This window comes from Pavona decussata, unplaced genomic scaffold (assembly GCF_977016875.1).
Source record: "Pavona decussata unplaced genomic scaffold, jaPavDecu1.1 SCAFFOLD_72, whole genome shotgun sequence".
Lineage (NCBI taxonomy): Eukaryota > Metazoa > Cnidaria > Anthozoa > Scleractinia > Agariciidae > Pavona > Pavona decussata.
Window position 1 is genome coordinate 4,845,684 of NW_028145491.1, and position 16,772 is coordinate 4,862,455.

A 16,772-nucleotide genomic window follows, 5' to 3' on the forward strand; every position below is an offset into this window, starting at 1 on the left:
ACCAACCGCGCAAACAAAATGGCTGACAGATTGTTTCACTTTAATAAAACGAAGGAAGACAGGAGAAAAAAATCCCAAAGTCGCTGATGCTTAATATTTAGGAAAAACTTAGAAACAGTGAAAGTGGTAAGAGATTGAAATTGGGCTCCATACACGGGTTGCTGTTGTTGACAGTCAGCAATGTCGGTAAACTACGCAGCCGGACTCTCTGATTATCCGCACAAAGGCAAGTGTGGATTACCCGAGGTACGTTCTTTTTCAGTTGATTTTTAACTGTGAGAGTATTTTAGAAATAAATACGCTCTTCTTCTTAAATCTGCAGATTTTTGACTCCCCTGAGCAGTTAGATGTAAAAATTGAAGAATTTATAAAGCTTTTTCGCGAGTCAAAGCACATCGTTGTTCATACAGGAGCGGGTGTAAGCACGGCAGCTGGTATTCCCGACTTCAGAGGTCCGAAAGGTGTTTGGACTTTAGAAGAAAAAGGAATCACTCCTCAAATGGACACTACATTTGATGATGCCAAACCCTCTCTCACACACATGGCTTTAGTTAAGCTTGTGGAAGAAAACATTGTTCAGTACGTTGTTAGTCAAAATGTTGATGGCTTGCACATTAAATCAGGACTTCCAAGGTATTTGACGTTTAGTTCATTTTTAATATTTCAGGGAAACTACTATGGGCGAAGCGGAGTACGTGATGGCACCTTACTTATACAAGTAATTGCACTTGAGTCATAGCTTTAAAATGACCCTAGAAAATTTGTAGTAAGATAATTAGACGCCGGTCTATTTGAAACTTCAACAACCTTCCTCCCAGACATACATGTACATGTATTTTCTGTTAAGTATGAAACAAGGGCTATGGACTACAGACTACAGGTTAAAACGCAGACTAAGTATAAATTATGGACTACAGAGTGGGGATTAACATTATAGGCACCACCGAAGGCTAAAGAAAATTATACCTTTTTAGAACATTCTTGGTTTGCTGTAGAGAGTGGGTGCTGTATGGTAGAATGGGTGAATATCTATATAGTAGCTATAATAATATTATAATAATAATTATTATAATATTATTATAGCAATTATTGCTATAATTAGTATAGTATATACGTGCTGTATAGTAGAGTGCGTGAAACATGCAAAACTCACCCCCTGCAAGGAGATGCCATACGTGGGCTTGGGGCAAAATAGGAGACTACAGACAAAGTCAGGGTGTTTGAAATTATATATGTAGATGGGCGTTTTTTAATTATTATTAGTAACCTTTTTTAGATAATTTTATTGTCATTGTTAGTTTGTGATTATTGTATATTGTAGTTTGGAGGCTCACAGGTTTGCTAGCTTTTAGTGTATGTATTGGGTACTTATACGGGACCCTAATTAAATAAAGACTTCACTTACTCACTTACTTACTTACTTACTTACTATGTATTGGTCGCACAAGGCAAAATGCAAGTATTATTCTTGTTTGCTCTTTCAATGGGGGTCTTAATAGTTTGTCAATGACATGCAAACTGATGTCAACACTTGAGTTAAAATCAAAGGGGCTCATTTCTCAGGTTATGGCTGATCAATAGATATTACTGTGCCAGTGAAGAAGTAAATTTTCAATATCTATCTTTATTAGTTTTATTGTCTGTTTTAGCAAATTTTAAAAGCACTTCTTAAAGTGCCACTGTGATCAAAATTTTACCTTTCCTTTAATTTTCAGCATTCAAAAGTATAGGAGGAAAGTGTAAGAGGAAAGTTAAAGTCTGTTGTAATTCCAATGGGAAGCTCAGTTATTTCCAGTGTAATTTCCACATTTGGGTTGTGGCCATTACTCAAATCAAAAATGTTCACTAACTACATGGAAATTTGGCCAAGTAGAATATCACATCATGTTATCCCTCCACTTCACTGAGAATCATCACCATATTCTTCAAAACTACCACTCATGTTAGAACTGAAATCAGAGCCATATTCAGTAGAAGTAGGGGGCCAATTTATAATATTTTGACTGCTTTTCCTGGCTTTTCAATGCCACCAAGATGACGAGATCACGTCATAAGAGGCAAGCCCCTGCACAAAATTTGTTGGCTCAACTAGTTTGGTAATGGCAGTTGTATTTTACATACTTACAGCCAGCCTTTTTAATTATATTTTTTTATTGCAGTTTAAGGTCTAATATTACCTCAAGTGAAGCTCAAAAATCTCATTAAAAGTTTTTCAATTTTCATCACAGTAGATGAGAAAAGATTTCTTACTGGGCCTCTTTGACACCCAAATAACAGATCACATGTTTAAGTAGCAAGTTGTGGACAAAATTCAAATATGCTTGTTATTGTAAAAACTGAAGAAAGAATATTATTTCTGTTCTATGCCACTGATATTAGTATTATAAAGGAAATAAAGGGAGACGTAAAGAATCGGCCATAAGAGGACACAGAAAAAATCTGAGCCCCAGATGGGATGCCATCTGGGGCTCAGATTTTTTCTGTGTCCTCTTATGGTTGATTCTTTACATCTCCCTTTATTTTCTTTTATTATTTCTGGTGAACTGAGTATTCTTTCAAGACTTTTGTGGTACCAATCAGAATTGTTAGCAAACCAGCCAATTATTTTTTATAATGTTTCAACTTTATTAATTTTGCAAACTGCACAACAACCCCTACAGGCAATCAGGGCCATAGTTTGTACATCTTCATGCCTCGTTGGTTCTCACTTCAAATTTCTCTCAGTTCTCCACTGTTGATTCCAGTCTGCACTTAGATTTAGAATTTGGGAAGGAGATGAACATGCTACTCATTTTTATCCCTCATGTAATGATAAAGATTCAACCACTGAATCAACCAGACAACTTCACAAAGGCTGTTCAAGGAGATTTCCACATAAAACATGAACAAGTCCCTCTGCCTTCCCCTAGTAATATACATACACATTCTGGTACATGGCCATCAAAATTAAACTAGTTTATTTCCATATAACCCTAGTTTGGTCGACCGATAAATCTATAAGGTAACATTTCTGGAGTCCAACCTGTCAGGGAATTTGAAGATATATGTATCTTCTATCGTGTGTCACTTAAAATTCCTGTAACTTAGTGAAATGTATCTATTTAAATATTTGCTACCACAAACATGGCCAAAGCCACTGTAGCTTGGCCGTTTCACAGGGCTTACTATCAGTTTCTTAGGAGTTCAACCATCTAAGCATAGTTCACACGAAACAAACCATGAACACAAGTGCTTTTAAATTCATGTCCAATCACCTCAAAACAGTCAGCCAGCCATAGAAGGTCAAATGCCTTGGGTTTGTCTGTAGCCTCTTATTTTTTCTCCTCTCTCATGCAGCACATATCCCAGTGACAGGTGATTTTGTGCATGTTTGTGCTTTTCACTTGCTATACTATCCCTGAAGCAAATAATAAACTACTTGTAATCTAGCTGTGCTGGGACTGAGTGAGTGAAAGAAAGCAGAACTTTGAACAAATTGTTATGGCATGCTTTTATCTTATACATTTGAATCTCCCATAAGCGATCTCACAAAATGTCAAGCCAGGGTTGCAGGCTGGGGGCTCAAAGGACTAAGAGAGAGATTATAACAATTCATTTTTGACGGTCATTGTGTAGATTCAAACAAGTCCATTTCAGTCCCTTTGAATTATAACATTTTCTTTGGGTGCCTGCAAACAAGAAATAAAAATAATAATAATTTTAAAGATTCTCTTTACTCTATGACAGCTTTCCTCATATCAGTGGTTAGTTTCCATATCATGTAATATTTTGGTAAGGCTATAATGTGGAGTGTAGATGGTTTGTAAAAGAAGCATAACTCCTGAGATAAATGTTTGTCAGTACTCTGCTTATCTGCAATAAACACATTTTTTGTGAAAGGTCAAAGCTTTCTGAGCTCCATGGAAACATGTTTGTTGAGAAGTGTGACAGATGTGGAACAGAGTACATTAAAAAAAATGCAGTAACAACGGTGGGGCAAAAGAAAACTGGAGGTGTCTGTGAGAGGAAACGTGTCCGAGGACATTGTCGGTATGTTTTATTTGCAAATTAAAATAAGCCTTTGTGGAGTTGTATTATCAAAACTCACCAAAAAGCACCCATTCCACACAATTCAATCCCAGCATTCTCCCAGCACAATATTTAGGTTTACTTGAAGGAATCAAGTTCACTTTCAGTATAAGGTGTATAACATGTGTCAAATGTTGACAAAAGATGTTTCAGTACAATGCACGTCTTGACACAAACGCACTTACTCAAGCAGCAGTAATAGTGGTGTTGTGACAGTAGAAGTGTGAGTTCTTGTTTCTGTAAGAAGGGTAGAGCACCAAAGTAGTTTGTTGGCTTGCTGTCAGCCAGTCAGTTTGGAGGAAAAACCTCCTGATAGCACCTCCCTCCCCTTCTTAGCTTGGTTTTAATAAGTAATAAAATAAATAAACTTTATTCGTGTGTCAAAATAAGAAACTATAGTTGAGGGAAAGAATCCCACTATTAAGGACGGTGCCTACTTTTGTATACATGGTTAGATTTATTATAAAAAAGTTAAAACACTATATTACATGATGAAATAGAAGAAACTGTTGAACAACTGGAGCCTAAGTTGTCCAGGGCCATTTGCCCCATAAAGTTAGCATTGACTGAGCCTTTTGAGTAGAAGTGCATGTCAACATATCGTGCATGCAGCAACATTCAGACTTCCTCTGCTGATTGTCTTTAAATTCCTTGATGAGAGGGTACACCCCTGTCTATCAGTTATACCCAACCCACTGGGTCCACCCTCTGTTATGTCTTTGTACTGGTTATTTCACTGGTACTCCAACCAACCCTTCACTGGTCCACCTTATTGAAAGTGAATGGCACATCAAACATTTCACGGCAAGAGTGTCAAGCAATATCACATTTTGTAAACCAGTCTTTTGCATATTTTTTCAAATGAAGCATAAAATATTTGTTGCATTTCTTCAACAAAATGTAACAAAAAAAATAATGACAGTGAAATTTGCAAGATATATGCATGTAGCACTGTTTACATTTTCTGTTTAAGGGATGATTATCTGCGTATTAAAAGTACTTTTTGTACAAAGGTAAACTTTGCAGTTGTTATAATGAGGAAGAGAATTTTCCAGCAGGTTGATTATCGCAGTACTTTTTGTACAAAGGTAAACTTTGCAGTTGTTATAATGAGGAAGAGAATTTTCCAGCAGGTTTTGAACTGTCTGTTTAATAGAAGGTGACATCTTAATACACAGCCTGACTTGATGCAGGTTTGACCATATATTTAGTTACATATACAGCATCAAAGAAGGTAGTGAGCGTGTAATGATAATACAACTGCGTGAATGTATCATCTCAACAAAACACAGACAAATATTCAAGTGAAATCGGGTATTGTTTATGACCTTACAGAGGAAAGCTACGAGACACAATCCTTGACTGGGAGGATTCTTTGCCTTATCAAGATCTGGTTTTGGCAGAACATCATTCAAGGTATTTTGTGTAAAGGATTTAGTTTCTTGTAACTGATGGCAGAGATGAGCTTTATGGACATTTGTGATATTTCCAAAATGTAAAATTCCATCTAATAAATAAACTCTATAACTTTTGATCCTTTCTTAGACTGTTTAATCTATTTCTTTCTTATTGTGATCTGCTGGTGTTACTGTGAACATTGGTTTTGTTTACACTTACACAAAAATTAATCGTAAGTGCAAACTACGCTTAAGGGCCAAACAGTGGGTGCTGCTGTCCCATTTATTTGTAATTTAACAAGAATATTCTGATCTATTCTTGACACTCTAGCACATTAATTTTAATTATTTGTCACAGGGTTTTGATTTGTCATTCAATTGATGGTTCTCTACTTTTGGCTCAAAATGTGTACTGAATATTTTTGTCTGAAATGTTCTGCAGCATCTCATTGAGAACACCCATTTTAAGGTCTATTGGAGTTGTAATAACTGCTTTAATAGAAGAGATGTACTCCTCAAAATAGCGGTTTCTTTTTAAATAGTTTTCTTCACATATAAAACAATCCACATTTTGAGAGATAGAAAACAGCCCACAAAATAGACATGTGTTAACACTGGCTTTTTTTAACATCTCCTGTAAGTACAGGTCGATAATTGCAGTTACATCCCAATAATTATTATTGAAAATACTTTTTCTTTAGTCTGAATGATGGACAAAAAGACTTTCTTGTGATTTTGCATCCATTTGTTTCTATATTGTTTCACAACTGCAGATGTACATGTAAGCCAATTAATTATTATTTTGGCATGCGGCAGACAACAAGTGAAACCACAAGAGTGTAAAAAATATAACTGAAAATCAATCTATTATACCAGCTCCACCAAATACATGTATGCATGTTTTGGCAAGGTGACTAAACAAGCCATGCAGTGTACTTGGTCACAGTAAAGTTGGTGTATTAAATTATGAACAACACAATTGCACAATGGACTAAGTGAGATGTTTGCATGTATCTTGTTACAGCTGCATTTATTTTAAGATTGTTTACTGCCGTAATTATAGTTAATATTTTACTCATAATGGAGGGACACATTTCTGAAGCTATTTTTGGTGTTTAAAATGTCATTTGACATTTTCTCCATCAATTTGTACAACATAGACATGTATCCTTTATAGAATTGTCATCTTACTGCTCAATGCAGTGTACAATTCACTTCCACCTGGCACATTGGACAGGTATTTGAGTGACATATTTCTAGTACAGTGCATATCAAAGGTTTGTTTTACATTGCAATTATTTTTCCTTATGGTCTATTTCAGGCAAGCTGACTTAGCAGTCTGTCTTGGAACTTCTCTTCAAATCCAACCCAGCGGGAATTTGCCAGTACTTACAACAAAAAATGGTGGAAAATTAGTTGTTGTTAATCTTCAAAAAACGAGACATGTAAGAAACATTGATGAGCTATTGACTGTTTAGCATGACTGACCATAGGTTCGGTTCAGATACAAAACCTGTTGAATGCCAGTTGGCTCCCACCAATTGTCTAACAAAACATGCACTGGAAACATAATTACACCTTTTTCATAAATGGCAGCTGATAAATTATTCCTTTATTTTCATGGAAATTGGCATTACTAGTCTTGCTAGCATGTGCAAAATTCAATTATAGAAGTTTTACTCTAAAACGAGGTTAGTAGGGCTAATCAACATATATTGAATAGAATAGTAAATCGGCCACCATTTATGTAAAAGGTCTATGAATAAGCCACATAGCTCATCAGGGCTGGCTGACGCCCCCTGTTTTTACAGTAACTGAGAGATGTATATCCTCTTACAGGGTTACCTCTTAATTGTTTCTAAAATAGTAAATTTCACTCTATCTGGGCACCGTTTTAGTATTTAACTATCATGGGAGCATGTAGAAGCCTTAGATCAGTAAAAATAACTTCAACAAGGGAAGTGGGAAATGCCGAATCTAAATTTATAGAAGGTATAAAATAAGCAAAAAAGGATCCAGGTATCTTACCAGATCATTTTACGAAATGAAGAATGTTTCACTTGTGACTACTAATATTATTAATTACAATGCTCTATGCAGATAAAGAGTTGCCTTGGCTGGTTATGGATCAAACCCTTCACTCTCTTATTTTGTTTTTGATTTGCTTTATGTTGCTTTCGAAGTTTTAACGTTTATTCAAATGTATTTTTCTTCGTTTATTTAGTCTTTACGGATGGTAACTTCCAACACAAACGTATTTTGCATGTGGTTTTTGACTATGCAGCAAAACCAGATCTTAGCAAGGCTTGTTAGAATCCCCCAAAAACTGGCAGTAACCACGAGTTTTCAGTGATAACAACTGAACTAACAACAGTTTTAGGAAGATTTAAAGCAAAATCGAATAAAGTCATTTTTTCCCAGAGTGGTTATCTCAAAATTAGATTCCAATAGCCCTTGCTAAAGGTGCTTTTCCGGGGCCTTTATAACTATAATAATTATTGTTATTATTAAGTTTGTTATACTTTCCTTTCAGGATAAGAAAGCCACCTTGATTATCAACAATTATGTTGACAAAGTTATTAAAGGACTCATGGATGGCCTGGGATTGTCCATTCCACCCTTTACTGGGAAACCATGGTGGACTACCTCATGCAATGACAATGATAGTCCCGTTAAGAAAGAGGAAACGAAAGAATGCATTACAAAAGACCAGGTCGATTGTGGATCATCATCGGCTAAAAAGCAGAAGTGCGGTGACACCAATGATGACAACTAACTGTATAGCTATTTCCTAAATCCTATGATATATCCTATTTATTGTCCAGTTTCAAAAAGTACATGACAACTTTGTTATTCTACACTGCTCACTATACAGTCAGTGGCTGCAGATTTAACAGTGCCCGTCCAGACTCCGACGAAAAGTTTGTAATTTACCCTGAAATTTAAAGTAGACCATATTATGATAGACATGGTTTTCAATTTGAAATGTTTTTGTTTGTACATTTACATATGGAGATCATTTGCGACAAGATTGGTTGATTGTGTATTTGCTGGACATGCGCAACATTTACAATCTTCCTGTAATCTAAACTCCCTGGATCCTAGCCGGCGGAGAGAAGCGACAGCCGGAAATACGTCTGTGTTCGCAGAATACCTGGATCCAAAACATCTCGTAAAAGGACAACAATGTTTCCTCAAACAATAGCCTGCCTCCATGGTGCGAGTTTAAAGGGAACCTCCACTCCGACAACAAATGGACGGTAAATTGTTGGAATTAGTGGCTAAATTCTAAATTTTAGTTTAAAAAGTAGAAATAGCATTCACGCCTATTTTCGCTTTTAAATTTCCTGGGCGCCGCCATTTTGGATTTTATGATGTACGGTGCCGCTATTGTTAGTAAGCAGAAGTTCTTTTGTGTGAAACAATTGAGCAACCGTATTACGTCATGAAATCCAAGATGGCCGCTCCCGGGAAATTTAAAAGGAAAATAGGTGATAATCAAATCCTGTTTTGTCCAACACAAACATCTTATTTCCATGTTTTCCAATGAAATTTGAAATGAGATTGTATTTCCAACAAGTGAACGTTTCAAGAGTGGAGGTTGCCTTTAAGTCACATGACCGTTCAAGGGGCTGTCATGACCGATTATAGGCCTGAACAGCTATTATTCGAGGAAAAAACCTTACACTCATTTCTAAACAAACTGTTGACTTCAGGCTAAAAAGTACAGTAAACTCAACAAAAACGATCGCAGTGATACTGTTGATACAGTGCTGGCCGCAGAAAAAGTAGCATTACAAGCCGCGTATCATGCGTGTATATCCGCCATATTGCACGCAATTTACGCGCAAATTACGCGTGTTTTGTGTTAAAGAAGAGGAAGCACTTACTGTTGTGCATCAGTTACACGCGTTGATAAGCGGCCTTGTCTCAAACAAAATATTTCATTTCAAAACTGCGACTAGTCTCCAAGGAGTTGTAAAATTTTCAGCTTTACACTCCAACTTTTCACGAAAAGTCTCCACTTTTAAGGTGAATCTTTAAAGTTAGGTTTCGTTAATTGACTGCTTTTGTTTGCAATTTATCTCTACAACGACCAGCATTGCTTACTGGATTATGTGCCTGTTTACGTTTCGCTTTGATTTCGTGTACTGATTGAATTGCAAGAAATTTGTTCCTAAAATATGTTCAAGCTGCGAGCAATTGATGTCTGCCACATGCCAACATGATAATTAATTGGCTTGCATCTGCGTCTTTTGCTCGTCATTCAGACTAAAGAAAAAGTTTTTTTGAGATGTAACTGCAATTTACATATTGACTTGTACTTGCAGGAAATGTTTAAAAAAAGGCAGTGTTAACACATGTCTATTTTGTTGGCTCTTTTCTATCTCTCAAAACATGAGTTGTTTTATATGTGAAGAAAACTATTTAAAAAGTAACGGCTATTTTGTGTGTGTGTTGTGTATTCATTACCATAATTTTTAATGCAAAGTACAAACATTTACAGCAATTTATAATCATACTATCAACCAATACTGTCAACGATCTACGAATATTATAGTTTAGACGGTGTTTAACAAAACCACGTTCTAAGCCATTATCAATTTTGCTAACACTCATATAAACATTGTTTGCTGCTGACGGTAACAAAAAGGCTTGTATCCCAGACTAGAAAACTAGTTATCTACTTAAAATAAACCACTTATAAACAGATTTAAAGGTCCACTGATTGTCTTAAGCCGCGGCCTAAGTTAGACTCTGTTTAAATAACTGGCCTTTAGTGTCTAGGCTACAAGATATGCTTTTTTCTTTTCTTGCACAAATAACGACCATTTACAAAAAAGAAAACGACAATAACTTAGATAGCAAGAACAAGAACAAAATGTAAAGAAAACATGTCACAAATAGAAGGTAGTAATAGTCTTATTTCCGATAGCTATTTCTTTTTGAATTTTCGGGTTTTCGCGTAGACGTGTGAGAAAACTGTCAAAAGAGAGTTTCGCGTCGTCAGGGTGTCAAGCGCTTAAGGTGTCCAAGACTCAACGACCTGAAAATATAGGACAAAACCCACCAAAACTGCACAAATATAGGACTAATCCGGCAGTAACTTATAGGCCCAACGTAAGGTTCTTTGTTTTATATAGACGCTCTAGATATACCATTCATTTAAGATGTTGCCAAAGAAACGCTTTTTCGGTTTCAAAAATGTCTTTCAAACTTATCATTAGTCCATCATTAACTTCAAAAAGTCAAAAATGGAAATCAATTTTTTCTGGGATCATAACGTCATCTCACTGACAATAAGTTACTTTGCATGCAAGATCAATAACAAGGGCAATCTTATATTCCTTTCAGTTCAACGATGGTTGACAATATCAACATGTTCGAGTCCAAAACTCAGTACTGACAATTCTGTGAATGCAGGTCAGTAGCAAAGAAATGGATTTACTGACAAAAACACTTATAATTACAAAAAATAGGCCAAATAAAAGCCAATTTGAACGCGTAATTTTTAGGGATACAAGGGGGCCGTAGGAACTCTCGGGAAAAAAAATAATAACAATAATAATAAAATAAATCAAATAAAAATGAAACAAAATAAATCAAATAAACAAATAAATAAATAGAAAAAGGGAAAGGTATGTGGTGTAGTAAAATGTAAAATAGAGCAAAAAAATCAAAACAACATTACAATTTGGGCCACGCATCGAAATCAGAGAGAGTAATGAACCGTCCAAATAATTGAATGAAAGAGCAACCTCAACTGTGACTGAACAACAGACAGACAATAAGAGTCATGCCAATCTGTGCATTAGCATCGCACGGACAGGAACAGCTGCATGAGAGATTTTCGGCATAATAGGCTCACTCTTAGACAAAACCCAACAGACTTTGAAACTGCACCCCAACCACCCAACAGACCGCAAAGCAAACGAATAGAAATGACAACGTCTCATGAACTGAAAGAATGAATGCATTCTGAGGTGTTCAGTGCAAACGGATCTTTGTGACATGAAAATCTCCTCAATTGTGGATTTTAAACGCCAATGCAACGTTTAATTAATTTTTTGAATATTTCTTGAAATTTTTTTGAAAAAAAGCTTAAAATATAGGATTTTTCATCAATTTATAGAACAAGTCTGAAAAAATAAGATTTTATAGGATTCTATAGGAATATAAGACTCGCCTGACACCCTGCGTCGTTTAGGCAGCTGCGGTATGTTGACAATTACGCAATTAGAAGCGCATAGTTTAAAGAAGTTTCTGTTCCATTTCGTCAAATCATTTGGAGCAGTTCATACATTTTGATTCTCTTGCTGGACAGAGACTCTTTGCATGGGCCAAAGCATCTTGGACATCTTCCGTCAGCAATCTTCTCAGCCCTGTGCTCTGCTTTGGGTTTCTTTTTCTACTCTCTGTCTGTAGCTTGCCCTTCTTTTCCATTTCCTTTGGATAAATGATCCACACTAGCCAGTTGGGGCTCTGATATTTCCCTGTGGGAAAATTTGTTGCTTTTTTACGATCTCAGACTGCCAGGATTTTGCAATTGCCTTTTCCAAATTGAGCTTGAATCCATCTTCAACTGTTCAGAGAGCTTTTTGTCTTTCAGCCCCATTACAATTCTATCTCGAGTGAAGGGGTGAGATCTTCCTTAAGAGTGCTAAATTCACAGTACTCAGCCAGACAATACAAATTGGTAATAAAATTATCCTTTGACTCATTTTCCTTTTGGCTTCTAAGATTAAATTTTGCTCACTCAAATATCGTGTTTCGTTTTATGACGAAGTGTCTTTCAAACTTCTCTTTAACAGTGTTGTACTCCTCCGCTTCTTCAGCTGTCAGTCCTAACAAAACTGCTATGCCATCGCCCATTGAATAAATTAAGGAATTTACCTGGGTTTCACTGTCCTTTTGGTTAAGGCCAGTGAGTTTTTGGAATCTCTTAATCCATTCTAGCCATTCTTTGGGTTTGAAACTAAACTTGTCTGGTAGCGGTACTTGGAAGTTTGCGACGGAAATTTGTTGAACAGACACTGCAACTTGCGGTTGAGCTACGCCGGCTTCGTGCAACTCGTCAACTGCTTGTGGTTGTTCAGCTAGGACTCCAGCTCCATTTGGCACTCAGTCGCCCACACTTCCGTAGTTTCTGATTTTTCTTCAGTTTAAAGGTTTTTGGGAACTGACCGCTGCGACCATGTTGAGTTACTGGTATTGGGCTAAAACATACGCTTTAGTAAGCCACACATGTTTCATGTCTAATGCCATGTTTCATAGTCCAGGAACCCTTGTGGTGTCGAGTCTACAAAGACACTTCACGTAAGCTAACACAACAGGTTGTTCTGGGTGTGAAACAAACTTGTTCTGCCAAGTATTTATTTAGTTTGATTTTTTATTTTTGTACCGACACTCTACTCTGATCCATTGACAAATGGCCCACAGCTCAATCAGCCGTTTGACCTAAGACTAGTCAAAAAATAAATGCAACAGAATTTGTCTGTACTCATCATTTTGGGATTTAAAATCCTGTTTGAAATTCACAATAACAGAAAATTTCCTCTCTCAAGCAGTCTGACTCTGTTAGTGTAGAGCAGTTTGATTTTCTCTTGTCTCATTAAGAATAGCCTTTTAAATCCAAATTGTATTCAGCATGTTGAACGCAGAAAACATTCGACTCAAAAACGTGTATTACTTGGTGCCTGAAATCATTGAAATGACCTTCTTCCTCCAGGCTACTGGCAGCTGTTGACTAGACTGGTGGAAAACTAAAGAAAGAAAAAAAGAAAAGTAGAAAAGTCTACAAAAGATATAAAAAATATATATTATGATGAGGACAAGTGGGGCTCGAACCAGAGGTAACATCTACGTTCAGCACACTGTACGCAATACTCGCCCTGAACCCAATTTTTAAAAGTTCTAAAACCGTCTTTACTCACACTGAAGACCTTGAGGCAAGACTGTAAACACTTCATTTTATTGATTTGTTTCAATTCTTAAGAGCTTACAACGATTTCCTTATTTGAAAGTCTCTATTGGCACGGTTTACAAACTGTTAGCAACGATTTTCCACGGTTTTATTGCAGTGAGAGACAATTGAAAGCCTACTTAAGTCAAATCAATTTTAGTGATAGCCGGAATCGTCCAAAACCGTTTGAAACCGTTCAAAACCAGCCATAAATCCTGCAAAATGCATCGTAAACCGTCAATAAAACGTTTGAAACATAGTTCCAGTAGGCGATGGCCGGTCAGTGACTCAAGGAGTTAATATTTAAGTCGTTCTCCGTTGTTTTGTATTCTGCCAGTAATGCGACCACTCATAGACTGGATAGTTTTATCGATCAACTCCAGAGAAATACCACTGATTGTCCTCTGTACTCTATCACAGAATTCTTCATACGACCCGTGTGCGATGCCTTCGTTTAGGGTATTTTTTTCCAACTTTTTAGAAGCAATGTGAAAAATGTTCTCAATAGGATTTAAATCGGGACTTCGCGGGGGTATTTTCAGCGGTTCGCAATGACAACGAGCCATAGTTTCACAGGCTCTTTCAAGAGTACCCAACGACCCTTTTGAAGAAAATTAATTGCGTGTTGTACTAAACACTAGCTGAGTGTCCCCACGTCAATCTTGCTTACTATTTAACGTTCCTAGGAAAAAATACCCGCTTTTCACTGCCGGCGTGCAAGACTTTTAAGAAATGAAAATCCCAGCCAGCTTTTAGTGTGATGTCCGTCAACTAGCCAGCAAAGTTGAAAATGGCTGAAAAAGTGAGAGTGAGACAAAAAAAAAAAAAAGATTTAGAAGAGCATCCTTATGCGAACGCAATATGGTCCTAACTTCTTCAGACACTGGTATGTTTTCTGTAAGTGCATTATAAATAACTTGCAATAACGCATGCAACTGTTGTGGAGTAGCTGTTCTCAAGAGAAAATGACGCTGCTTGGAAGGGCAATCAGAAAGGAGCTGAAGGAAACCCCGGTTGTTCTTTACAACGCGAGACATGATCATGGAATGAGTTTAAGAAAGTAAGTTTCCCTTTTATTGTGTAGGATGTGGGGGAAGTAATAGACTTGAGGAGAAGGAGGAGGTGCTGGAGGGAAAACAATAGAAATGTGGTGGTGGAGTTTAAACAATAGAAACGTGGTGGTGGAGGTGGGGGCGGTGGTGGTGGTGGTGGAGAGAAAACAATAGAAACGTGGTGGTGGTGGTGGTGGTGGAGTGAAAACAATAGAAATGTGGTAGTGGTGGTGGAGGAGTTAAAACAATAGAAACGTGGTGGTGGAGGAGGGGCGGTGGCGGTAGTGGAGGAAAACAATAGAAATGTGGTGGTGGAGGTGGGGGTGGTGGCGAAAACAATAGGGGTTAATTCTATATAAATGTGACACATTCGTCGTTTTTTTGCCGAAATGACATGAGTTGGTTCTGTTCCTTCTGCGAAAAATCCTTTAGTAGAAAAGATAGTATGCAAAGACACGTGATGTCTAAACACCGCAATGCTGGTTTCACTCCTTTCAGAGCTATGCCGTTTTTTGTAGAAAAGTGTCAGCGGTTTCAATTTGTACATCCATTTACTTGTATGGTTGCTGGGATGACCGGATCAGGAAAGACTGTCTGGGTAAAATCTTTGTTGCAACAGGCTCAAAGAGCAATCAACCTACCACCAGAGAGGATTGTTTGGTGCTATTCGCAGAGGCAGCCCGCTTATCTAGAATTGATGGCAATAATGCCAAACATAGAATTTATCAGAGGTATTCCTTCCAATCTAGAGCATGACTCCTATTTTGACATCCACCAACGCAACTTAATGGTGATCGATGATCAAATGGCTGATGCCGGTAATGACAAGCGAATCGTCAACCTGTTTACAAGAGGATCCCATCATCTCAATCTAAGCATAATTGACATTGTGCAGAACTTATTTCATCAAGGAAAAGGCAGTCGAAGTATCAGCTTAAACTGTCACTACTTAGTCCTTTTCAAGAACCCCTGGGATAAACTTCAAGTGCTGACCCTGGCTAAGCAAATGTATCCCAGGCACACCGATTTCTTTATTAATCACTATGAGCAGGCCGTACAGAGGCACTTTGGTTATCTCCTAGTTGATCTTAAAACCACCACTCAAGACAACTGTAGATTGCGAACGAACGTTCTACCTGGCGAAGAACGATTTGATAACGTAGCGGTACCGGACAATATCTCGCAGGAACTACTACAGTACCTTAAACAACAGAACGTAATGACTCCCCCAGTAGTTCCAGTAATGAAGAAATTACAAGATTCAATGGATGGTCTTCTCTCACGATCAGACCTTGGAGATGACGAAAGAGCAAAGCATTACATGCAGCCGCAAAACAAGTATTTGACGTTTAAACAACAGTTGAATTCCAGACTCAAAGAATCAAATCCACCGTACTCTAAAGAACAGAGACAAATTTCTAGCAATCATATGCCAGATCAAGAACCAGTGACTGTACAGGCGGCCGCTGTCCAAACGCCCACGGTTATACAGGCGACTGCTACCCAAGAACCAATCGCAACACAAGCGACGCCCGCGGAAGCGTCACTTCCCTCGTCCATTTTAACACCCCCTCCCACAGTACCCTCACCTACACAGAAAAGAAAAAAACCACCTCGAATTCGGTTTAAAAACTACCTGGATGACGATGATCGTCCCTCAAGAAGATCCCGGCGAACTCACAGAAATCATCCATATAAGGCTTCTCAAGAGGATGAATTTTAATTAAATTGTGGCGCAATCACACACAAGGATGAAAGGACATCAAAAATGACATTCTATCCCCCTAGCGATGACGAGGATAAAGATGATTAACGCTGTCATAAGAACTTTGCTTTGTACTTGAATTGTTGAACGATTTAAATAAAGAATTTTCAGTAAATTCTGAGCGTGTTTACTTTTTTCAGTGCGCGCCAAACATAACATGCAAATTAATTTAAGCAGCCAGGAATCGATCAACCGTAATATTCTTATTCATAAACTAAGACAACAAAAGACTGTTTTTACTGTTTAATCCTCGACAAAGCTCAACTTAATTAACATAATAGCTTAAGTAACGGTGCGTGAATCGAAACACGCGTCCGATGTCTGATTTCATCTTTTATAACCTACAAAATCACAATCTCGATCAAATTCATCCAAAATAGAATCACTGAAAATGTATGGTTATTACTGAAACTCACAATTCGTGAGTAATGTGCTTTTTCATACGCTTTCGGACAATGAAAATAGACTACTGCATACAAATGAATGAACAACCTAACTCCCGGTTATCTTTGAGAATGACTTCAACA

At 37.4% G+C, this 16,772-nt stretch overlaps 1 protein-coding gene across 1 annotated transcript; it reads left to right on the plus strand.

Annotated features, from left to right (window-relative positions):
• The first annotated feature begins 9 nt into the window (after nt 1–9).
• Nucleotides 10–8,577, plus strand: LOC146477100 (NAD-dependent protein deacylase sirtuin-6-like). The gene is made up of 6 exons (XM_085114071.1): nt 10–246; nt 323–633; nt 3,880–4,029; nt 5,404–5,484; nt 6,787–6,910; nt 7,999–8,577. The coding sequence occupies exons 1-6, from the start codon at nt 181–183 to the stop codon at nt 8,239–8,241; spliced, it is 975 nt and encodes a 324-aa protein (XP_084970197.1). The 5' UTR covers nt 10–180; the 3' UTR covers nt 8,242–8,577.
• Nucleotides 8,578–16,772: the final 8,195 nt, after the last annotated feature.

Bases quoted from the DNA above. Each gene is read 5' to 3' on its own strand.
- LOC146477100 (XM_085114071.1), top strand. From the start codon at position 181: ATGTCGGTAAACTACGCAGCCGGACTCTCTGATTATCCGCACAAAGGC. The intron at 5,485-6,786 runs GTATTTTGTGTA...GGTCTATTTCAG, and splicing joins TTGGCAGAACATCATTCAAG to GCAAGCTGACTTAGCAGTCT. The intron at 6,911-7,998 runs GTAAGAAACATT...CTTTCCTTTCAG, and splicing joins ATCTTCAAAAAACGAGACAT to GATAAGAAAGCCACCTTGAT.